Raw genomic sequence first — 25,759 nt, forward strand, 5'->3', positions numbered from 1 at the left:
GTGACACATTTCCTCTAATAAGGCTTACCCACCCCAACAAAGCTATACCTCCTAATAGTGCCACATCCCATGAGATTATGGGGGCCAATTACACTGAAATCACCACAGTCCTATTAGTGCTATTAAGTTTGCAAAGTTATGAGAACTCAGAGTGATGTTCCTGTAAGATACATTTACATGTATTCATATATATCTGTCATGTCCTCTATTGAACAGGTACTGGAGGCAAACCACATTAAGTTCTATGATCCATAAAGACCACTTAAATTAAAAAAGGTGTAAGATGTGGTTAATACTTTGCAATTTCTAATCCTATGACCACAATTTCTAATCCTGCTACTCCTGGGAAATAGAATACATTCTCAATGTCATACCTGCTAAAAGCACATTATGATTTTCTCAGTTTATTTACAGATTAATTCATCTGTCTATAACTGTCCTATAGGGTAGAGGCTATACCATCTCCATTTTATAAGTACAATGCAAAAGATCACCTAATCATTCTTACAGTTAAGTTTAATCAGGACTTAAATCCATCTACCTCTGCCTTCCAAGTGCTGGGATTAAAGTTACTAGACACCACCACCCAGCCTTAGTTTTGGTCTTCTGAGACAGGGTTTCTTGCCTTTGTAGTGCTGGGATTAAAGGCATGAGCCACCACATCCTGCTAGTTAGGAATTCTGATTTAGGGTTCATCAAATTTCCCAACATCTCACTAACTCTCCCATTTATTACAAACAAAAGTGTATTTATACCTGAAGATTATTGATATTAGGGATATCTTCCTGTTTTTCATCCAAAAGCTTTGAAATAATCACCAGACTGAGACACTGCCTCAGTTGCCTAGAAGTAGAAATGAAAAGTTTTTATAATGTGTTCAAACAATATAATTTGACAAGCAAGCAAATGAGCCAAAAGGAGCCATAGTCTTTCAAGGTTTTTGCAGAAGCAATTAACTGTTATAGAACATCGGTGTTCATGTAAAATATGTGTACACCAAGTTATGCCTGCCTAGAGCTGGGGATAGTTCAGTGGCAGCATGCCTACCCAGCACGCCCTGAGTCCTGGTGTGACAGCACACATCTGCAATCCTAGGGTTTAGTAGGAAGATCAGAGTTCAAGATCACCCTCCCCCACATTGTGAGCTCCAAACTCAGCTTGCTCCTAAAAACTTATCTCACAAAAGCAGAAAAGACAGCCGAGTGTGGTGCACTTGGGAAGGCAGAATCAAGCAGATTTGAGTTCAAGGTCAGTATGGTCTAAAGAGAGTTCCAGAGCAGCTAGGGCTACACAGAGAAACCTTGCAAAAAGCAAATTAATTTTTGCTATGTATCACCTATACCATCAGTTCTCAACCCCCGGCAGTGGGGTGTTGGTGGTGGGGGTAGTTCGAATGACTCTTTCATAGGGGTAACATATCAGATATACTGCACAACAAATATTTACATTATGAGTCATAACCATAGTAAAATTACAGTTATGAAGTAGCAATGAAAATAATTTTATGGCCGGGGGAATCACAATATGAGGAACTGTATTAAAGTGTCACAGAATACTGACTTATCTGATAAGCTGAAAATAAAGCCAAGAATAGTCATGTTCTGAATCAAGTAACATAATCAGGATTTCTACACATTTCCCCTCAATAAAATAAAAGAAGTTTCAAAGAATGATGAGTAGAAACAAAAGTCCCAAGGTGGGTATGGTGGCGTAGGCCTGTAAACTGAACACTCAGGAGAGGCTGAGGCAGGAGAATCATGAGTTTGAGGTCACCTGAGGCTACATAGTTAAGACCTTGTTTCACAATAAAAATTTCAAAGCATTTAACTAGCAGGAGCATTGTAAAACATCTTGATGCTTATCTCACTTTTCAATACCTTCCACGAGATGTCCAGTTAGGGACCAGCTGTACCAACCACAGAAGGTTGTGGGGATGACTGGAGAGTTCATTTATGCCCAGGCAGAGTTCATGCACCTGGAAAAAGAGAACATTGCCCAGATCAGATCTACAGGCCTTCCTGCCTTAATGGAAGTCACTAAAACAGAACTGTGAATTATGAAAATGCATGCCATTTAGAACCTACTAAACTGCATATAATACAAATTCTGTTTTTTTCTTAAAGTACCCTAGACCCTAGAATGGTCACATACATCTGCTAGGGTTTCATATCACTCTCATGTTGTTGCTATACTTTACATATTTGGTGGTCCTTCTTGAAAAACAATAAAGTATTGAAATACCAGTTTTCCAAAGTGTGTATAACAACAACAACAATAACAACACCACCCACACACAGAGAGAAAGAGGATCATACATATTCAAGGCCTGAAAATTCTTGCATGCTTGGATCCTATTACAGTAATTTTGTTTTCTTCTGCTATGGAGTCCAGCCTTTCACTTACTAGGCACGTACGGATGCAACTACTGAACTATGCTTTAGTTCTCTAGCCATCCTTGGCGCAACACCTAAATTTTAAGAAATGTTACCTTTGTGTTCCAATCTCTGATGTTTTTCATGAGATTTATCAGGAGGCTTTGAAAGTCTACTAATGGAATCTGTTTCAGCTCTTTTTCCAAACTCATTTTAAATAGCATTAAAATCAGCAACATTATTTCTCGATCTTGGTAACCTTCCGGATGTATAGATGTACACAAGCCTAGAAACTGTCAGAAATGCACAAAGAAAAAATATTACCTATTACCTCAAGAGTTTAAATTTTATTCTTGACAAGATTAAAAAAAAAAAAAAGAAAAAGCTATCCCCTCCCCAACTATCAGATGTTTAGAAAAGGCAAGAAACGCAACACAAACAGTAGAATGAAAAGATAAGTATTTTCCATTTTTCAATATCATTGATTGGATTCAGCAACTAAATATTTTCACACTGCAATTAATTCTTGGTCACTAAACTATACTGTAACTTCTGACCTGAAGTTCCCTTTGCTCATAATATTAAAATAAAAGAAAAATGCATTTATAATGGAAATACAATTGCTAAGACCTTTTACTTGGGAAGAAACCAGTGGAATTTTAAACAACCACAAAACCGATTCCATCTGTGTGCTACAGATATACAAAGTCTTTCATACCTTAACTACATTTAGAATGTTGGTTTCAGGTAGAGTTGAAAAAACTGGATTACAAGACAAATCTTCACTTCCTTTTTCCCCCAGCGTTTTCCGTGTTTCAAGACTATATAGAAGGGAATAAAGCATGTGTTTCAGAACAAAAGCAGTAGGAAGGCAGGTATGAAATAGTGTAGCAAACTCTGAACAAGTACTTTTAAGTCAGGGTCTCATTTTGCTGCCTAGGCAAGCCCTAAACTTATCCTCAGCTGCCCCCACCTCCCCAGAATCTGGGATTACAGGTGCATGCTACTGTACCCAGTTTAGTTTTCATTTGAAACGGCTACTTTCCTTAACGCCCCAAGTCAGAAAGCTAGGAAAGACAGGGCTGACATAACAATTAATGAACTGATGACTCTTACAAGCCCTCTGAGTGGCTGAAAGAAATTGCCAAACTAACACGAAGAGGCCATCACAGAGGCTAAGGAGATGTCTCAGTGCCATGCAAGCATGAAGCCCTGAGGTCTGAAGCCCTGTGCACCTTGTACAACCCCATACATGGCTGTAAGTGTCTGCAACTGCAGCATTGGGCATGGATATGTCCCAAGAGCTCACCAGCTAGCCTAGGAGAAGGGCAAGCTTCTCCTAGGTTCAGTGAGAAGCGCTTGCCCCAAGGCAACTGTGTGGGAAACCATATAGAGACACTCAACCTGCTGTGGCCTCTGCATGTGCATACAGAGGAGTAGGGACACACATGTACATACCACATATAGATACATGCACACATAGCAATTCTAAGCATTTGAAAAAAGAAGATGCATGAACTTGGATTTTTAATTTTTAATTGTGTGTGTGTGTGTGTGGATTTGTGCACTGAGTACAGTGCCAATGGAGGCCAGAAGAAGGCATGGGAACCCCGGACCTACAATTACAGACTCTGGGGAACTAAGCTCAGGCCCTCTGTAAGAGCAGTATGAGCTTTTAACCACTGAGCAATATCTGCAGCCTCGGATTTTGGCTTTTGAGATGTATTTTTACTTGAAACAACAATAAAAATCCAACAATATTCATTTTGCAAAACAAAAACAAAAAAAAAAAAAAAAAAAAAAAAAAAAAAACAAACCTCACAACGTTATCAAATGATTTGCCTCCCCAACTAGACTCTTTTAGCCACTTGTTTCTTCCCTTGGCTGCTATTAGTCTTAGTCTCTCCTTCTACAAGCATCTTACATATAAAAAGCAAACACGAACACAGGACCCTGTGCTTTGTGAACATACATTTGGTCTTTGTTCCAGGTTCCAACAAGAACTTAAGTGCTGAAAACTCCCTTCATGCAGATAAGGCAACTTGTGAAGACCACACTAACCTGTGATTAGAGGTAAGGAAGTTCCACACAGAGGGACTAGAGATCAAATTGATCATGAAATGGGCAATGCTTTTATCCATTGCCCTTGTGCAATGGAACCTCTATAAGAACTAAGTTGGACTGGGGGAGACGGCTTGGTGGTTAAAAAAAGAACACCCACCCCACCCCATTTTGATGTTTGGGTGAAAACCACAGATGTGGTGTCAGAACTCAATGTTTTCAGCCTTTCACAGTGGTCCTCTGAACCCACTTTACTACAAACAGTGGCATCGTATATACTGTTCTCTAGCTCCCTGTTTCCTTTTAGCAATGTGCCTTGAAAATCCCTCCATACCTTCCTCCTTCTCTTTTGTGCCCCACGACCTTTGGCAGGGGCTCTTGCATGAGCATGACAGGGGTTTACGTCTCGGCAAGGCTGTTATTGGCAGCCACAGCAAAGAAAAAGGCGATCCTGCTCTTCTTGTAATCACATACTGATTACAGCTCCACAGTAACCACTGCTAAATTTATAGGACAACAGCCATGTCATGCCAGAAGACAGCCTCCCACAGCTTTCCTTCCCAGCTTCCAACTCGCACACTCTTTCTGTCCTCCCTTCTGTGATATTTCCTGCACTTTTTTGTTTTTGAGATGGTCTCACCCTGTTCAGGCTAGCCTGGAACTATGTAGCCCAAGCCAGCTTCTAATTTGTTTATCCTCCTTCCTCAGCACCTCATAAGCTGGGATTACAAACCTGAGGCATCATACTTACTTAAAGGGGGGGGGGGGAGCGCCAGGTATTGGGATCTCTGTGAGTTCAAGGCCAACTATCTACAATGCAAATTGCAGGACAGCCAGGGTTACATAGAGAAACCCTGTCTTAAAAAACCATAACAAAACAAAAAAGAGCCTGACATACAAGTTTAACCCAGGGCTACACAGAGAAACTTTGTCTCAAGAACAAAAACAAAACAAAAAAGAAAAAAAAGAAAGAAAAACTAGGTAACTGTAGCCATGGCTGCCCTAGAAATTCCCATTTATCATTAAGTGAGACTTGAACTCACAGCATTCCTCCTGCCTCAGCCTCCCAAGTGCTGAGATCACGGACGGGTGTGAGGCACCACACGCTGCGTTTGTTCCCTTTTTACAAGTAGCATCTTAGTGGACTTTACTGGCCCCTCTGTATAACTTCCAGCAAATTACTTCATCTTCCTGTGCCCAGCTCACTTGTAACATGGGAATGAATTACTAGTAATATCTGTAGTTAACTGTATGAAGATACTATGTTAACCCTTCAAGGTGTCTGGCATACAGCAAATACTATATAAAGGCAGTGATGCAACTATGTGCAAAAATAACAGGCACATCAGTTTGGTAAGAACAAAAGAGGAAATTGTTCAGAGGCCCAGCATTTCACAGCTCTTAGGGTTAAGCTGGAAGACCTCAGCTTGAGCCTAAACCGAGGTAATATAGTGACCCTTATCTCCGGGGAGGGGGGAGAGGGGACAGGAAAAACAGAAAATTGGTAATTAAAATAAAAAACCGCAGCATATTATGTAAAAGTGCAGATTGTCTAACAGTGAAGAGTCTTGGAGAAAGATATGCTAGAAAAAAAAAAAAAAAAAAAAAAAAAAAAAAAAAAAAAGATGTCTTGCAGGTAAGCCATGGGAGAGGATCTGACTTAAGACTGACACTAGGCATACACAGGAAGAAACAGCTATGAGACAGGCAAAGGGAGAGAACACTGGCATGTGAGACTCAATGGGTTTAGCAACTGAAAATGGTAGAATGCGCTTCGGACTCAACTCTTCAGTCGGCTGGGACTGTGGTAGTCTTTGATGCTCCCCTCTGAACACAGTGCACTCACTCCTTCACACTGCTGTTGTGTAAAGTGTCACTGTGACTGCTTTAATACAAAGCTACATGGCTAACAGCTAGGCAGGGAGGGACTTCTGGGCAGAGAAAGAAAGGAGGAAGAGGGATTGAGGCGCAGAGATACCAGGGAGCACAGAGATGAAACAGAAGGCACAAAATGGAAGAGAGGAAGCGCCAAGGGATAGAACACAGGCTACATATATGGGTAAATTTAAGTTATAAGTGCTAGTTAGGAACAAGCCTAAGTTACAGGCTGGGCTTTCATAGTAAGTCTCCAAGCCATTACTTGGGAGCTGGCTGATAGGACAGAGAAAGACTCTACATATAGTGTCCAACATGGAGGCTCAAATATCCACACATAGGGCCTGAGAATGCCAAGCAAATTCTGGACAAGAAGCCTGATGTGGCTTACTAGTCCTGCAGTCTCTCAGGCAGGCTGGAGCCAGCCACTAGTGTTATGTGCCAGAACCGTGCATTAAGCTGAGCCAAAAGGTGGCTGACACAGCGGTTTAAGATTTGTCTTATGAGGTCAGAGAACACTACAGGTGCTTAGTAAAGCCAGGTCCCAACAGGGAAAATCTCTAAGACGGAACAGTATGTTTAAAAATGTGCTTAGATGCTAAAGAAAGAAAAGAAAATGGGTTCGGATAGTCATAGAAAAAAAATTAGAAATAGCGTCTTTAAAGAGAGAATAAAGTAATATAAAAGGAAAAAGATGGCAAATACACAGATTGTCTGGAACCTGTATGGTGCTTTATTGACTTTTAAATTGTTTAAATGCTAATGAACAACAAAAACAACAAAAAACCAAATAGCTGCTGAGAGACATTGGATTATGAAAACTGCTAAATTAGGGATTAGAGATGTGGCTCAGTGGTTACAAGCACTGGCTGCTTTTCCAGAGGTCCAGAGTTCAATTTCCAGCCATCACATGGTGGCTCACAAACATCCATAATGAGATCTGGTGCCCTCTTCTGGCCTGTGGGCATGCATCATACATACAAACAAACAAACAAAACTGCTAAATTAAACTGACCTACATATTTTAAGAATGTCTTAAGTTCAGAATGGGATTCAAAAAGTGTGTTGCATTGGGAAAGATTATGCTTTTGTTTCCACAGAAAACAAAAAGCTATGGCTCTCTTAAAAATAGAGAGCAGATTTGACTGGGGAAAGAACTCCTGAGGATCTTTGCTATAGACAGAAACCAAGAAAGACTACAGGACAGGTGACATATGTGCTGAGCCTTCTACTATGGGAAGAACTCTAAGAGCCGATGGGACATGATAAATTTTGTTGGTAACAGAGTCCTTGTGACTTATTACACATGCCATCCTTTCCTATGACATGGATGAAGATTTAGTTTGGTTATAAAGTACAAAAAGACATAAAATTGACAGATGCCTTTCACCTGCTCAAATACAGAACAGAAAATCTTTAGCTGACTTGTGTACAGCATACATTCCATACTTGTGTTATTACAAATATATATGTGTGTATATGTACAATACACATACATATATACATACATATCCTTTAAAAGTTTGTGATTTTAGAAAACAAAACAAAAACAAAACAAAAAAAAAGACTAAAGAACAATGAAGACATCCACTTCTCAATATGCCTGTTACACTTTCCCCAAAATTCTGCAACCACTACTACTCCAATGCTGCTAGGTGAGATAGTCCAGCCTCAGAGACTACTCCCGCCAAGGCTTCAGATAAGCTCTAACTTTCCTATCACACAGAGACTAAACAAACAAGCAAACAAAACAACTAGCTCTCCCAGGATTCCCTAGAGATACTGTCATCCCCAGACAACAGGAAGCAGTTTATGGAACACAATGCCCACATTCCCAAGAGGTGGGATGGATGCTTTTTGGTCGTTCAATGGATTATGGATGTTCATCATTGTTTAGGGGGTTGTTAACAAGTTGTTATTGGCCATAGTCAGGGAGAAAGAAGATTAGATTCAGCAATATCATTCTAAAAAGAAAAAGGGGGATATAGTATAGAAATGATAGGAAAAAGAGTAAATTATTGATTGAATCTACTTTTAAGCTAAAAAACTGTTAGTCTTAAATACTTTGCATTGGTATGGATTTTTGTATATTGATAAAAAATTTAAGATTATTTTTGTTTCAGCATACTGCTTATGTTTCTACACTTAAGGTATTGTACCTAGGCATCTCATTAAAAAATGTAATGTAAAATAAGAAATCCAGGTTAGTAGTTAGTAATCTTTTCCTTTTATTGTGGCAAAGTTATCCAATGGGTAAGAAACTGATCAATATGTCACTGTGATTGGTTTAAATAAAAAGCTAAATGGCCAATAGCCTAAACAGGAGGAATAGGCAGGACTTTTGGACAGACACAGCTCTGGGAAGAAAGGCATAGTTGCCAGCAAGATGGAGAGGAAGCAGGATGCGGAGTACAGAGTAACGGTAACCAAGCCACATAAAAGAAAGCAAATTTAAGAAGACATGGGTTAATTTAAGTTATAAAAATGGGTTGGGATAATCCTAAGCTAAGGCTGAGCTTTCATAATTACAATAAGTCTGTGACATGATTTGGGAGCAGTGGACCAAATAAGCCTGATATATATATTGTGCAATGTGGGAGTTCAAATATCCAAACAGGGCCTAAGAAAGCTAAGAAACGTTCTGGACAGAGAGCTGGATGTGGCTTTCTAGTCCTGTAGTCTCTCAGATGGGCTGGTGCTAGGAGGCATAGTGAGATGATGCTACCAGCTACTTCCTGTGGGATGGATCTGGCTGACAGTGCCAGCACCACGTGCTAAGCTGACACAGCAGTTTAAGATTTGTCCCATGAGGTCAGAGAATGCTGCAGAAAGACAGATCCAGACAGAAAAACCCTCTAAACGGGTTGCTGTGCTCAAAAAACGTGCACAGGCTTAAAAAAGAAAATAAAAAGGATATAGATGGCCATAGAAAAAGGTAGTTTATAAATAAGAATAAAGTCTTTAGACAGAGAATAAAACATAAAAAGAGTAAGACATATAAAGATGGGAAATACAGAGTCTGGATCCGATATGATGCCTGTTGACTTTGAATGGGATTGTAAGAGGGACTGCCAGCCTAGTAGCGCCTTAACTTTAAAATGGAAGCCAGAAAATATATTGCTTTAGGGAAGAGGTTATGCTTTTGTTTCTGTGGAAAACAAAAGGTTGTGGATTCCATCGAGGTTGGTAAAGATCAGGTTTGGTTAGGGAAGACCCCTTGAAAATCCTGGCTACAGACATGAATAAATAGATCTAGAAAAACTACAAGACAGGCAATATCTATGTTACTTGCTCAAACCCAAAACAATAACAACAAATCATTTTGGCTGGCTTTTGTACAATGCACAGCCAATACTTGTGTTAATGCAGACATGTATGTTTACCTTTGAATGTTTGTGTTTCCAGAGCAAGGGGACCAGAAACTGGATGGCACAGGTGATCCAATCTTTTAGAATCCCTCTGTTGCAGACTCCTCAGAGTTCTACATCCAGAACAGCTTCAAAGCTGCTGACTGAGCTATGCCTTGTGCCACTGCAGAGGGCTAGATTCCCCATAGCTAGTTTCCTCAGGAGTTGACTATTATCTCAATTTTCTCAGGCTCTCAAAAGATGCCATTGTCTACAGACAACAGGAAGGAATGAACTCTAGAGAGGTGGGGTAGGTGGTTTTTGGTCATTTGATGGGTTATGGATTTTTATAATTACTGTGCAGTGGGGGGGAGACTGGTTACAAGTTGTTATTGTCATGGTCAGGAGAAAAGCTGAACCAAGGAGATTAGATTCCGGGATCTCTTTCTGAAGGGAAAACGGGAGGGATATAACATAGGCATGGTGTGATAAAAGGGTGGATTGTTGAGTGTACTTTTGAACTTAAAAAAAAAAAAAAAAAAAAAAAAAAAAAAAAAACTGGTAGTCTCAAGTATTTTACAAAGGTATGGATTTTTGTATATTGGTACAAATTTAAAGTTACTTTTGTTATACTATATATATATATATATGTTACTACTTTTGTTTAAGGTATTGTAACTATTCAGCTCATTTAACAATGTAATGTAAATTTCTAGCCCTCAAAAGTTATTATTAGAAACTATTTAGGATAATTAAGAAACACAGGTTAGTAAGTACTCAACTAAAAATCTAATTTGTGGCCATGTTACATATGTTTTCAAGGTCAAACAATACGTTTTAAACAGATAGTTTTCAAATACTTCAAAGTCCTATGGAATATAGCATAAATGTTTTAATAACAAGGCTTTTCATGACAGTGAGATATGTCTGCTTCTAATAGCACCAATTTACTTCAAAATAGGATGACGGATATCAAAGAACCTCCACATGGCATCTGCATTCTGTCCTTCCCTTGACTGCTAGCATTTGCTGCCCAAATTAGACAAGCAGGACACGAAAGAAGGCAACTGCTATACTTTGCCAAGACAAGTTATTCAAACTTCCAGCTTCACAGAACAGTGTGTCTGATATTCTAGGCCTGTAGGCCAAAGATGGATGCTCCAACACTGCAAAGGAACCTTGGGTGACTGTCCAGGCAGCCAGCAGCTTCTGTCATTTCTATAGTCTGAGAAGATATTTGCTTTACTGAGGTAATATTACATCCTCTTCGGGTCTCTCATGGAGTTGAAGATGAGACAGTTATAGTTACTTTTCCCTGCTACCAAATTCAGAAAACCCACAAGAGAGGTATAAAGTTTATAAAGCTGAGAAACATAAAAGCTTAAGTTGTTTATCCAAGAAAACATTTTGAGGTCTAAAAAGATAGTTTTGGGTTGGTAATACAAGTTATGATAAGAAAGAGGTTTAGGTATAGAACTTTGGACTTATCAAGATAGATTATATAATAGAGTGTTTTCTCTGAAATTGCCAAATACAAATGGACTGGACATTGTAAATGTAATCTTACCTTATAATTCTTAGACAGTTTTACTATGTTAAGACTTAAAACCTTCCCTTTTTATTTAGACAAAAAGGGGAAAATATTATGAGATATTTGACTACACTATATAAAGATGTGTTACTGTGATGTTTAATAAAATGCTAAATGGCTAATAGGTAGGTAGGGAGGACAGTTGGAACTTCCTTGGAGAGAAAGGAGGAGGAGGAATTGAGCAGAGGGAGATACCATGGAGCGTGCAGAGGAAACAGGAGGTAAAGGTGGAGGAGAGGTTAACAACTCGTGAGAGAGCATAGATGAAAATAAATGGGTTAATTTAAGTTCTAAGAGCTATCAGTGGAGTTTCCATAATTAGTAAGAAGTCTCCATGTCATTATTAGGGAGCTGGCTGGCAGGACAGACAGACTTGTCAAAGACTGCACTTGAAATTCCTCTGAACACCCTGCATACCTGATCATTCTCTCTGAACACACGCTTGCTCTCACCACACTGCATACTTATTTACCTGTGTCCCCCTTCCCCGACCACTATACACCACTTCTGGTACCGAATCAGACTGAGGCAATTCTTCAGTGGGTCAAATAATCAAAATTATAATTTTGAAGTTATTTTATTTTTAGTTGTATGTAATATATGTATCTGTGTGTGAGTTTGTGTACATGTAAGTGCAATGCCCATGGCGTCCAGAAGATATCACTGGATCTTGTGAAGCTGGAATTACAGGCAGTTGTGAATAGTCCAACATGGGCATTGGAGACCCATCTTAAGTCCTCTGGAAGAGCAGCAAGGACTCTGAATCACGGAACAATATGTCCAGAAAACCCTCCAAATTATATTGCAAAATACTATTCACTTTTTTTTATTAATGCAATTATTTGATCCCACTATTGTATATGCTTACTAAAATCAATTAAAAATTCAAGTCCAAGCTGGGCGGTGGTGGCACACACCTTTAATCCCAGCACTCAGGAGGTAGAGGCATGCGGATGTCTGTGAGTTCGAGACCAGCCTGGTCTACAAGAGCTAGTTCCAGGACAGCCCCCAAAACCACAGAGAAACCCTGTCTCGAAAAACAAACAAACAAAACCCTTAAGTCCATTGTATACATTACTACATACTAAAAGTAGTTAATGTTTTCATGTTTATGTATTTGTTTATTGTTAAATGTGTATATCCCTATGTAGATATATCAATAGGGATCCTCTGGAGCTGGAGTTACAGGCAGATGTGAATCAATGAACATGGGTGCTGGGAACCAAACTTGCATCTTCTGCAAGAGCAGCACAAACTCTTAACTGCTAAGCCATCTCTCCAGCCCCTTAAAGGTTTATATCATTCAGAATTATGAGGTATTTTAAAATGGGCATATAGCTGGGTGAGCACATGTTTGATCCCAGCACTTGGGAAACAGAGTGCAGTGGCACATTTCTGCAATCCCACAACTGAGATGGCAGAGGCAGGTGTTTACTTTAGGACAGTCAGAGCTACTGTCTCAAAACATAAACAGAATGTTCTAATAATATAAAAGGATTTTTTGATAAGCTAGGAAGGGCATTATTTCTATTTAAATTATTAGAGCATGTCTAAAATTTTGCTGTTCAAAGTATTTTCCAATATGAAGTGTACCTAAATAACAAGGGGTTCAGTTACAGTGAAAAGAGAATTGTGGAAGTGAATTTGGTTTTGGACACATCATATTATAACAATTTCCATTTTTCTTATGAGCCAAGATGAATGTGTGCTCAAAAGTAAAAGTAAGAAGCTTTTACTTACTTTTTCTGCAACTAGTTCATTTCTTCCATACTGAAAACCAGGCCCTTGTCTGTGACCAGGCTGTGTGTGCTCTTGCTCTTACTTGTGCTCCCAACATGCTTTTTTTGTCTCCTTTATTTTGAAGGTTTGCTTTAATATTACTTAAAATTATCATTGCCAGGGCTAGAGAAACAGCTCAGCAGTTAAGAGCACTGGTTGCTCTTCCACAGATCCTGAGTTCAATTCCCAGCAACCACATGGTGGCTCACAACCATTAGAGTAGGATCTGTTGTCCTCTTATGGCATAGTCACAACGCAGAGAATTCGTGTAAAAAAAAAAATTGCCATAAAGACTTCAAAAATATGATCAAATTCACAATTCCTTTCATGGAGGGCTTTACACATAAAATCATCTTCTCTCTTATACTCAAGGCCAGTTTTGCCTCACATTTCTATTTTTTATGAATTTTGAATCAGGTATATGGTCTCCTTCCTATTCCTCCAAATCCTGCTGACATTTAGTTCTATATCTGAATACTTAGGCTAGAATTCCATGTAGACTTATCATGTACAATATCTTTTCTCGTGTAATTTATATACACGCATTTCTAGTTTGGTTTATTTCTAGATTTTTATTTATTTATTTATTTATTTTTTGTCCTACTGCTGCTAAATTCCTTTCTTTTGGTATACTTTTAACTAGTTACTAATCAGAGACCTGAAGATTACTGGCTTCTCTTTATAAATTTTATTCCCTGGTGTCCACACCAATTCTATCTGTCAGAGTCTCTCAGTTAACTATTGGGCCTTTATGTGTAGACTAAGTCATTTATCAAATTATTTTTTTTATCAAGTTCTTTCCAATTTTTTGGTCCTCCCCGCCTTTATCTAACTGCTTTGGCCAATAAATATCTGCAGATCATTTTTAAAAATTGAATTTATTGAGGTGGGGTTAGGTACATAGACGAGCAGGTAGTGTGTGAGCTTGGGTGTGTGTGACAAGGTCCCAACTTTTGGGACAACTTTTGGGAATCAAGTTATTTCCTTCTACCATGTGTCCCAAAGACAGAACTGAGGAGAAGCTACCTGGCTTGCATGGAAAGTGCTTTTACTTGATCAGCCATCTTGCTGGCCTGGCAAAACAATATTAAATAACAATGAAAAGACTTTAAAACTCTTTACAAGAATGTTTCTATTATTTCCCCATTAAACATGATGACAACTTTTAGATTAGGGCAGATATTAAAAAATGTAAGTATTGGGCTGGGGAAGATGGCTCAGCAGTTAAAGGCTAGGCTCACAACCAAAAAAGATAAGAATGTAAGTATTTCCAGATTGATTTCAGCTTTAAATTTAAGTCAAGAATGAATACTGAATTTATTAAGTCAATTATAATGACGATGAAAGGACACCATTAAAAATCTTCTTTTTGAGCCCAGTGTGGTAACGCATGCCTCTAATTTCTGCACTTGGGAGTCAGAGGCAGGCAGGTCTCTGTTAGTCCAAGGCCAGCCTACAACATAGCAAGTTCCAGGCCAGGTAGTGCTACAGAGTAAGATACGGTCTCAAAAATATCCCAGAAGATCTTTTTGTCATTTACTATGAGAAGAAAACTTACATTAGATTGTCTTCATTAAAGTCTGGTTGAAGAGTCTCCAGGGGAAACAAAGATCCAAATCCAACGCCCATGTTTAAAAACACAGCTGCTACATCAGACAACGATGGGATCCAGGGCCAAACTGGTGAGTCACTGAAAGTATCTGCTAACACAAGAAACTATTTTATTGAAATCACTCGTACACAAAGGCACACTGCAAAACAGCAGTCAGCCTGTGAAGCAGATTATTATCATTTTTTTCCCTCCTGGGATTATAGGCATATGCCACCATACTTGGCTTTTATCACAATGACTTCACAGAGATGCTAGCTGCTAATGCTATGTCAACTACATAGTTAAGGTACATCATAGAAAGTGTAACTTACCAGATTGTGTGAACTAAATAATACAAAGAAAATTAGAGTGATCCATCAGTGTGTAAATCATAAGGAATTATTAATATGCTCTGAAATGATTAGAAATGATTACAACACTGGTTAATACCTAACTACCATTAACACTGGAAGATTTTCTCATCTTCAGTGGCCTTACAGTCTACTTCAATAAGTGATTGGCTAAATTACAATGCTTCTTGTAGTAAAAGGGCCTTCAAAGTCGAGAAAGCAACACTCACACAATTAACACACTATTAAGACAATACTGTTGTTAATTCATAAGCAAGCTAATGTCAGTTGATTAAATCTGAGCCCAGAGGTATATACTTGTAATCCCAGCACTCAGAAGGCTGAGATAGAAAGGAGCAAGAGTTCAAGGCCAGCCCAGCTTACAAAGTTAGTTTGAGATAGCCTAAGCTACATGACACTGTGTCAATAGCAATAAGTAAGCCTAAATAGTAGTAATTTTAATTGGGTGATTTAATACAAGAATAATCTTCCAAATATTTCTACTGGCCCTATAACATAACCTCACCTGTTAAACATTAAAGGTTGTCATCTGTAAGATCTGAGAGCTTTGTACTCAAAGAACACAGAAAATCAGATATTTGTTTTTGATGGGTATTTCATTTCTTTTTAAAAATAAAGATAAGTGATTAGAGGGTTGGAGAGATGGCTCAGTGGTTAAGAGCACTGACTGCTCTTCTAGAGGACCCAGGTTCAATTCCCAGCACCCATGTGGCAGCTCAGAACTGTCTAATTCCAGTTCCAGGGGACCTGAAACCCATGGCAAAACACCAATACACATAAAATAAAAATTAATAAATTAAAAAGGTGTGATTACAAAAAAATAACTCAAGAGTTAGGAAGACCCATGTTTAATCTCTAGTACCAGCAAAAACAAAACAAACAAAACCACAATTCTAATATTAAGCAAAATGAAAGAGATCATGAAATAAATAACAGCATATACTACAAATCAGTTTATGTACTCACCATTTTTAATGGTGATCTCCATCAAAGTACTTAAAATTTGTACTGACACAATACAATTTGTGTGAACTGACATCATCTGTAAAAGGCATAAATAACAAAGTATTAGAAAGAAAGAAAACATGAGTTTAATATTTGCTATGCTTATATAAAGCTGTCTTCAGTTTGGTTGTTAGTATTCAGGTATCCGTAGTGGCCTGTCCTTAGGGTTCTGACAGGACACACCCTAAGCTGCAGGCACTAAGAGCACCACCTGAGCACATTCACTATGTTCCCTTTGAAAAGGGCCCGCCCACCTCCCATCCTTCTCTCCTTCTCTGTCTCTTCCCCTTCCCCTCCCCCTCTTCCCTCTATCCTGCTGCTCCTGTCCCTGGAGGCTGCTTTCCTCCCTCCCATTTCCCTTTTTTTATGATCCCTTTCCCTAATACCAAACCCCTCTGCTTGAACCCTGTCCCATGGCTTTTCTTTCTTCCTTCCTTGCGCCACTTCTATTAAATTACAACACTGGTGATATGGACAATGTTACTAATCCTAGTTCTTTAGGAGGCTAAGACAGGAAAAGTATAAATGTGAGTACAGGCTGGGCAAAGGAGTGACATCCCACTTCCAAAATAGTTGTATGTATAAATAAACAGACCAATACCTCACCAATGAGACACATATTCACTAACAGATACAAAGGAGTTGGAACCAAACACCGTCTAGTCTCAGATCAGGCCTCCTTCTAACAGGCTATTTGGTTTCTGGTGTTTTTATTTTTATAACTTCTACTTGTAACTATAAAGTTACTTTTCTATGCTGTAGCACCACTCCCAAACTAAACAGAAAGGAGGGGCTGGGAGACTTAGTTGTCCAAGTGTTGGTGAACAAGTATGAGGACCTGAGTTCTATCCTCCGTACCCACATAAACCCCAAGAATGTCTGGGTATGGTGGTGCACACCTTTAATTACATAACTTGGAAGGCAAAGGCAGGCAGATTTCTTCTAAGTTTGAAGCCAGCCTGGTCTACAAAGAGTTCCATATCATTTAGGGCTATATGTAGTGAGACCTCCCTCAAAATACAAGCAAACTCAAATATGGTATTGTACATTTGGGTTTTTGTAGTTTGTTACTTTCATGTGTATGAGTGCTTTGTTGATTGTATGTCTGTGCACCACATGAATACAGTTCCCAGGGAGGCCAAAAGGGGCATCGGATCCTCTGGGACTGGAGTTTAGATAGCTGTGTGTTGCCAGGTAGGGCTGGGAATTTAATCTGGGTCCTGTAGAAGAGCAGACAGTGCTCTTCACTACTGAGCCATCTCCCCAGTTGGGTGATATGCATTTGTAATCCTCAGCTTTGGGGAAAGACACAAGGATCCTTGGAATTCATCTGTCAACCCAGTCTAGCCAGTAAGTGAGCTCCAAAAAACCCGTTTCAAAAAAAACCGAGGACACCCACGTCAACCCCTAGCCAATACATGACTGTGCACATGCATACGCACACCTTCTAACTCCCATCACCCCAAACCATAAAGAAAAAGACTGCTCCTAAAATGATCATAGGCAAAAATCACATAGGGCCGGGAAGATAGTTTAGTTGGTAAAATGTTTCCTGTGCAAGAGGACCTGAGTTCAATCACCAAAACCTGTGGAGGGAAAAGCCAGTTGCCATGTTCTGTGCATTCAATTGCAATGCTAGTGAGGTACAGGGAGGTGAATTCCCGGGGCTTGCTGGGCGTGGTGGTTTGAGTGAAAATGGTCCCATAGGCTCATAGGTAGGAGGCATGGCCCTGGAGAAAGTGTGATGCTTGGGGCAGGCTTTGAGGTCTCAGAAGCTCAAGCTAGGCCCAGTGTCACTCTCCCTGCTGACCCACTTGTAGAATTCTCGGCTTCCTGTCACGAACCTCTGAACTGTAAGCCAGCCCCAATGACATGATTTTGTTTGTAAGAGTTGCTGTGGTCATGGTGTCTCTTCATAGCAATAGAAACCAAACAAAGACATCCATGTAGCCTAGTCTACACAGCAAGCCCTGGCCAATAAGAGATTCTTTATCTCAAAGAACAAGTGGGTGGCACTTAAGGAACAACATTCAAGGTTGACCCCTGGCCTCTGCATTTAAGCATGGACACAGGAAAATCAAATTACAAATTAGTAATTGAAGTTACAAATAAAAATATACCCATACATTTTAGCTGGACTTTAGCTAAGTATCTAAAATTGGCCTTATTAAGGCTTGATCTTCTTGTTTCTATCTCCTAGGGTGTACCGTAGCACTACCACATGAACCCACTTTGCAACCGTTCTTTTTAAGGGAGAGAGGATTTAACTTGGCTTATGGTTTTAGGGGATCGCCCTATCACAGGAGAGACAGCACAGAGGCTGGACAGGTGTACTGTGAAACAGAATTCATTCATATTTTACTTTTGAGACGGTTTCATGTTGTTCGGGCTCAAATTATCCTGAAGAGAGACCACAGGGTCTCTCACTGAACCTGGAGCACACCATTCTCCCTAGATCAGGTGGGTATTCAGCAACTCCCTCCCAATTTACTGGCCTCTACTCTCCTCGTGGCTCTGCTGGGATTACAGATGTGTACAGCTGTGCACAGCTTTTACGTGACTTCTGGGGTCTTAACCTGAACTTAGGCCCTCATGCTTGTGAAGGAAGAAGCACTTCACCCACTGCCAATTCCCCACGCCCAACTAAGACACCTTAAAAAGATGTTCGGTTGTCACCAGAGACACAAGGGAGAATAATAACTATGTCCTGGCTGCCTTCAAGGAAGACAGCTAGCTGGTGGTGGAGCATGACTTAAATCCCAGCACTCAGGAGGCAGAGGCAGGCAGATCTAAGTTTGAGGCCAGCCTGGTCTATAGAGCGAGTTCCAGCACAGCCAGGCTGGTTACACAAACAAACAAACAACTGTACAATCTTATTCCCCATCTTTTCCATGTTAGAATGTGGGTTTTATGTGCCGTTCCATCTAGTTCCTGGCATAGCTGACACTAAAAAAGTGCTAACCACATACAAGAATTAAAGAGAAGAGTATACTAGAATGTCTGATTCTTGCTAAACATGAGATTCCTAGACTATTCTCAAAGTTCAGAGTAGAAATGCTATGTCTTCCTATGTGAGGTGGTGCAAATGAAAATGGACCCATAGGTTCACAGGGAGTGGCACTATCAGGAAGTGTGGCCTTGGAGGTTTCCTATGATCTTGCCAAGCTTCTTCCTGCTGCCTGCCAATCTGTGAAACAGTCCTAGCTGTCCTGGAACTCACTCTGTAGACCAGGCTGGTCCCTAACTGCCTGCCTCTGCCTCCTGAGTGCTAGGATTAAAGGCATGCGCCAACTACCTCTCCAGCACCAAGTCTGTCTGCATGCGGCCATACTCCCCATCATGACAATAATGGAGTAAACCTTTGAACTATAAGTCAGCCCCAATTAAATATTTTCCTTTAAAAGAGTCGCTGTGGTCATGGTGTCTCTTCACAGCAACAGAGACTCTAAGACAACATACAATGGAGTTTTCTGATGTCAGTAATACCTGGGTCCTCTGCAAAAGCAGCCCATGAGCTCTTAACTGCTGGCTCATCCTCCCCAGCCCATCCAATAACAGGTAAGGTAGATCTCTTTGGGTGGAGGCCTGGTCTATATAGTGAGTTCCAGGCCAGGAGGGCTACATAATAGTAAGACCATCTTAAAAGATAGGATTTCTAGGACAAGACTTTTATGTGTACGAACATGAAGGCACACACAGGCCCCATTAAGACAAAGGTCAACACTGGCTGTCTTCCTGTATGACTCTGACTTTCACTGATTGGAGGTGGATGGAACAAATGCATGCCATGGCAAGCCAGTCATCAGAGGACAACCTCTGGAGCCTGCTGTCTCCTACCATATGGGATCTAGAGACTGAATCCAGGTTGTGAGGCTTGGAGGCAAGCATCCTTACTGAATGAGCCTTCTTGCCCAGCCCATTTTATCATACTTGTTGAGAAAGGGTCTCTTGCTGAACCTGGAGCTTATTAATTCAGCTACAATAGCCAGCCAGTGAGCCTCCAGGGTCTCCTTGTACCCACTTCCAGCTCTGGAGTTGCAGAGATGTGTTGCCACTCACTGCATGCAGACTGGTCCTCCGAGTCTGAACTTAGATCCCTTGTGCAGGAAGATTTTTTATGTATTGAGACATCTCCTTTGCTGAGAAGGCAAACTTTTGCATAGTGTAAAATATCCTCTTATACTTAAAAACTGTTTCTCCTATTGTTTTCTATACACCTAAAATTTTATTAAAGTAGAACACTGCAGTAACCTGAGAAAAATGTGACATGAATCTTGACCTTTGAAGGAGAATAGTTTCCCTTAACTGGGTGTCATTGGAAACAGAGGCCACCAAAGCACCGTATTAAATTTCAAATTACTATCTGCCTGATATGTCAAGAGTAGTAAATGTATGCATTCGTGTTCAACATATCTAGATGAACACCAAAACAATATATAAAATCAACACTGCTTAAATAAAACAAAAATGAAGATACAGCTGGCCATAGTGGTGCATGACTTTAATCCCAGCATTCAGGAGGCTCAGGCAGGAGGATCTGAGAGTTTGAGGCCAGCCTGGTCTACAGAGTGAGTTCCAATACAATCAGGGTTGTTACACAGAGAAACCCTGTCCTAAAAAAACAGGAAAAAAGGAAAATATATAAATGGATTTAAGAATGGACAGGGGAGAGAAACAGTTGGGTTTGCACTTAGAAATTTAGAAAAAAAATTCATTTATTCATTTTGTGTTGTGTGTGTGAGGGGTGTGTGTGCACATGATCCACATAGAGGCCAGAGCACCACTTTCATGAGGTAGTTCTTTCCTTCTACCATGAGGGACCTGGAAAATGAGCTCAGGTTGTCAGGCTTGAGGCATCCTACTAGTTTACTGAGGTATCCTAGAAATTTATTGAGTAGGAAATATAGCAGGAATCCACAATAAGCCCCAAATATTTCTTACCCGAAACAGCCACTTTAACACAGGTACAGGACACTGGACGTAGTGGTATGCAGAGGTAAGGAACCCTTGTGTTGTCAAAAAAATCTGATCTGTTTTTCCTGATCTGAAAACAGGAGATTAATGATTGTTACCCATGGTAAAACACTTCAAGCACCAACACATTTGACACAATCAGAGAAATGAGTAAGCAAACCTCAGTCAATGGAGATACATTCCATAATAACATGGAAGAGGTTTACATAAAAAAAATCAAATAAAGCCTAGCTGACTCAGTCGATGGGCTCCAGATTCCTCTGTGGACAAAGGTACATTTGCATGCAGCGCTCAGAGTCTACCAAGTCTCAGGACATGGGCTTTTGTCAATTTAGGGATGAACTTCCTAAAACTCAGCACCAGAATCCACATTATTTTCTAGACCTGAAATGCCACACACTGAGACCCATCCTAGTCTAGGCATTGAGCTGAGCCTAAGAGCGGTCCCCCAGTAATAATCTGTGTTTTGTCTTCTCAATGGTACCGAAGTTCTGAAATTTACCTGGGCAAAAACACTTGCTATGTATGGCATTGCTAACTGAAGTTCAGTCAATCAGCAGAAATCAAGCACAAGTTGTATGTGCTTTCTGGGAAACTGAACACAAAGCTGGCACTATTAAGCAATAAGACACTGTCCATGCAGAAAAAAAAACATGGCAAAAACAATACACCAGAGCCAGGAATTCCTAGACATGAAGTAAAACAAATCTGGTTAAGCCTCTGCAATTTTGACAGCCACTGTTATTACTCTTTTATCAGCACTGATCCTTTCTTTTGTGGTACTGGGAATATGTCTTTTGGAGACAAAGTCTTGCTCAGGGCGACTTCAAATGTGCAATCTTCCTGCCGCAACAACTTTAGGATTATAGGTGCAAACTGCAATGGCTGGATTTTACATCATTTCCTCACTTTGAGATAGTATCTCCTGTAGCCCAGACAGCTGGAAAACTTGCATTGCAAATGAAGACCACTTGGAACTTCTCATTTTTCACCTTTATCAACCAAGTGCAGAAGATCACACAGTATATGCTGTATATGCCTGTATATGCTACATAATCACTCTACCAAATGAGCAACATTCCCAGCCATTACATATAGATCTTAATCCTAGCCAATAAAACGTAAGGGATGTACCATGGTTGAAGCTTTCGGTTTTACTTCTAGCACTGTAAACAAAAGGAAAAATCTGTGTTGATGTGATGGTAATACCAGCACCCAGGAGGCAAAGGCAGGCTCTTTCACTAGTCCCCAACTGAAGCTTTTAAGAGCAACTTTAAAAAAAAGATTTTAGTTTATGTGTATAGGTGTTTTGTCTCTGTGATGGTTATTCTTAGCTGTTGACTTGACCTAGAACTAAAACACTCAAACTCAGAGATCCATCTGCCTCCTGAGTGCTGAGATTAAAGATGTGCACAATAAGTATAATTAATCAATGAGCCATCTCTTCAGCCAAAACCCCAAATATTTACAATTTACTTACTTGAGAATAAGCTTTTCCACAGCACTTTCTCCAATAAAACCAGAGTCTCTTAAATCTAAGGTATACTGATTGAAAATTTTTCCAGAATCGGGGAAATTAAATATTTCTTCACCTGGATGATGATCAGGAATAGCATCAATTGTAACTGAAAATTTCTTTAGAAATTCCCTGAAACACAAAGACAATTGAATATCAAAGAGTTAGGATACAAATGGTTTTGTACTTAAAGATGAAGGCAGTCAGCTGAGCAGTGGTGGTGCATGCCTGTGATCCCAGTACTCTTGTCAGTTCAAGGCCAACCTGGCCCACAGTCATGTTCCAGGACAGCCAGGGATATATCAAGAAACCCTGTCTCAGTACAATCATGTTCCAGGACAGCCAGGGATATATCAAGAAACCCTGTCTCAATAAGAATGTTTTGCCCTCTTCCTTAAAGCTTGTGGTAGCACACACCTTCAATCCCAGCACTCGTGAAGCAGAGGCAGGTGGATCTCTGTGAGTTGGAGGCCAGCCTGTTCTACAAAGCTAGTTCCAGGACAGCTAGGGTTACACAAGAAACCCTGTCTCGAAAAACTAAAAAACAAAACTAAAGACCCACAAAACAACAAAAAAACCACTGAGTATCTCAGTGTGAAGACACGTACCTTTCTTCTTCTTTTTAAGGCAGGGTTTGTCTGTGTCTGTCTGGCTGTCCTGGAACTTGCTCTGTAGATCAGGCTGACCTCTTAGAAATCAGAGATCTGCCTGCCTCTGCCTCTCAAGTACCAGGATCAAAGGCTTATGCCAGTACTGTCCCGAGTACCTTGGTTTTAATGTTTGCCTCTCAACAAAACCCAAGTGTATCTCATACTGGGCAACCAGTCATCAGTGGCCAGATATTTTATAAAAACCAAATTAAAAAATGATAACTAGTACTAGAAGCTTATAGATGGTGTGAAAAGACACTACCTGTGTTCTTCCAAGAGGCCATCCTCATCATCTGTACTGTCCTGGTCACCAATTCTGATAGGAGATTTAATGCCTCGGCCTTGTCTTATATCTTCCTGTAGCTGCTTCTGTAGTTCATCTAGCCTGAAAATTGAAAGAATGTCATAATACATTATTTACATTTATTTATTTTTGAGACAGGCTCTCTCCATGCTGTCTTAGAACTCTATATAGATCAGGTTGGTCTCAAATTCAATAGAGATCCACCTGCCTCTGCGTCCCAAGTGTTGGGAGTACCAGCACACACACCAGGATAGGCTTACGATTTATTTAAAAAACAGAGCCAGTTCTAGGACAGAAGACAGCCAAAGGTACAGAAAAAAAAAAAAAAAAAAACCCTGTATTTAAAAAAAAAAAAAAAAAAAATCAACCAACCAAAAAACCAAACAACTTCCTACAAATAAACAAACAAACAAAAAACAACAATAAACCCAACAGAAACTCAGACGACTTTAGCTGTTATCTAAAAGCAGCCCCAAGGAAAACTCTTACTATATACTCCGTTTTAAACAAATTCTGTTAGAACAAAGGGTAAATCATATCTTGACAATACATTACACTATTTTTAAAAACTTCCATTTTATGGGTAAATGTTTTGTCTACATGCATGTCTGTGAACCATGTGCATGCATTGCCCATAGAGGCCAGAAAGAGGGTGTTGCATCTCCTAGCACTGGAGTCACAAATGGTTGTGAGCCATCAAGTGGGTGCTGGGACTCAAACCTGGGTCCTCTGGAAGAACAACCAGTATGCTTAGTCACTGAGCCATTTTTCTAGACCCTTGAATATTTCTCTACAGCTAGAAATTTAAGAATGATCGGTCCAAACCAGAGAACAGAAAAAGAATAATGGTAAATAATGATCAAATTTGATTTTCTTTTCGGTCTTTAAAACTCACTGACATCTTGTAGACCAACACCCTGATGTTAATTAGGTTTTTGTTCTCATCATGGTCATCCTATTATTATCACCACCACATCTAACACTGAGTGAGCATTTACTATGGAACACCCAACCATAAACTCTTGGTGAGACTAAAGGAAAACAAGCCATCAACAGACTCACTGTTCTTTCACTACTGATGGGTCAAGCATCACATCAAATGTTACTTCTGTCTTTGGTCTGGGAAAGATATTATTGCTATTACCTGTGTTTGCGTGCACATGTACTAAAATAGGTCTTGTGATGCATCCTAGATTGGCCTCACACTTGAGATCTTTCTGTCTCCACTTATGTGTTGAGATTACTGGTATGTATCACTACATGTAGTAATGCTTAATTTTAAACAACTTCTCTAAATTCATAGGGAAAAACTTTTAACCTAAATGTCTGAAAATTTTCTATAGTTATGTTTAACAAGTTTGAGATTTGTATATATTAACTTTAATGTAATCCAGTCAGCTAAACTTAAAGTGACTTAAAATTGATTTTGAAAGCAGGAGTGGTGGCATATGCCTTTAATCCCAGATCTTTGTGAGTTCAAGGCCACTGAGCCATGTCATCTACTCCTGTTAACTAAACTTTAAATGAAGTTTTCTGGGCTAGTTTCATGGGTAGTATTTGAATAAATAAGGCATACTATTCTCATTAGCAATAAGTCTATAACTAGTCACATAATTTTTTAATTCAAAGTTTAATTTGTGTATGTGCCATGTGTGGCCTCCATAGTGGCCAGAAAAGAGTATCAGAACTCCCGGAAGTTGTTGTGAGCTACTAGACATGGGCTTTAGGAAACAAAAGCAGGCCCTCTTGAAGAATAGCAAATGTTCTTAGCCAGTGAACCATGTCTCCAGGCTCACGGCTTAAAATTTTTATTTTTTAATTTTTAAAATCATATTTAAGCCAGGCACATGCTTTTAATGCCCACATTCAGGAATCGGAGGCAAGCAGATCTCTGTGAGTTCCAGAACAGTCAGAATTAGTGACATCCTATCTCAAAAAAAACAAAACCAACCAACCAAAATTAGCCTTATTTGCATGCGTGTATGTGTGTGTGTGTGCATACATACAAAGTGTGTGTGTAGGCCAGAGGACCACTCAAGAGTTAGTTCCCTCCTTTCATTATCTGAGTCTTAGGGATTAAGTCTGGTGTTGAGCAGAAAGTGCTTTTGCTCACTGAACCATCTCACTGGCCATCCACTTACTTATGAGACAGACACTGAACTCGTAGCATTCCTCCTGCCTCAGTATCCCAAATTCTTGAATTACAACAATTGCCACTAAATTCAGCTAGTCACATATATTTCATTGGGGTAATTATGACCCTCAGTTTTCAGATATGTATAAAATGGACTGCTTATAATCATTTTAAACTATTCTTCCAAAG

General features: G+C 39.8%; 1 protein-coding gene across 2 annotated transcripts in view; it reads right to left on the reverse strand.

Annotated features, from left to right (window-relative positions):
* Positions 1-25,759, reverse strand: part of Slf2 (SMC5-SMC6 complex localization factor 2) — a 52,627-nt gene that overhangs the window by 12,075 nt on the left and 14,793 nt on the right. Inside the window, exons 7-15 of one of the 2 annotated variants that reach the window (XM_051199977.1) lie at positions 23,395-23,517; positions 22,447-22,614; positions 20,934-21,036; positions 15,954-16,029; positions 14,584-14,725; positions 3,091-3,193; positions 2,489-2,665; positions 1,878-1,975; positions 756-843 (exon numbers count right to left, since the gene is read on the reverse strand). In XM_051199977.1, the coding sequence (XP_051055934.1) occupies positions 756-843; positions 1,878-1,975; positions 2,489-2,665; positions 3,091-3,193; positions 14,584-14,725; positions 15,954-16,029; positions 20,934-21,036; positions 22,447-22,614; positions 23,395-23,517 (1,078 nt within the window). Of the gene's footprint in view, positions 1-755; positions 844-1,877; positions 1,976-2,488; positions 2,666-3,090; positions 3,194-14,583; positions 14,729-15,953; positions 16,030-20,933; positions 21,037-22,446; positions 22,615-23,394; positions 23,518-25,759 lie in introns of both variants that reach the window. The other variant, XM_051199976.1, reaches the window with a different exon arrangement.

The sequence above is a fragment of the Phodopus roborovskii genome, unplaced genomic scaffold (assembly GCF_943737965.1).
Source record: "Phodopus roborovskii unplaced genomic scaffold, PHOROB, whole genome shotgun sequence".
Lineage (NCBI taxonomy): Eukaryota > Metazoa > Chordata > Mammalia > Rodentia > Cricetidae > Phodopus > Phodopus roborovskii.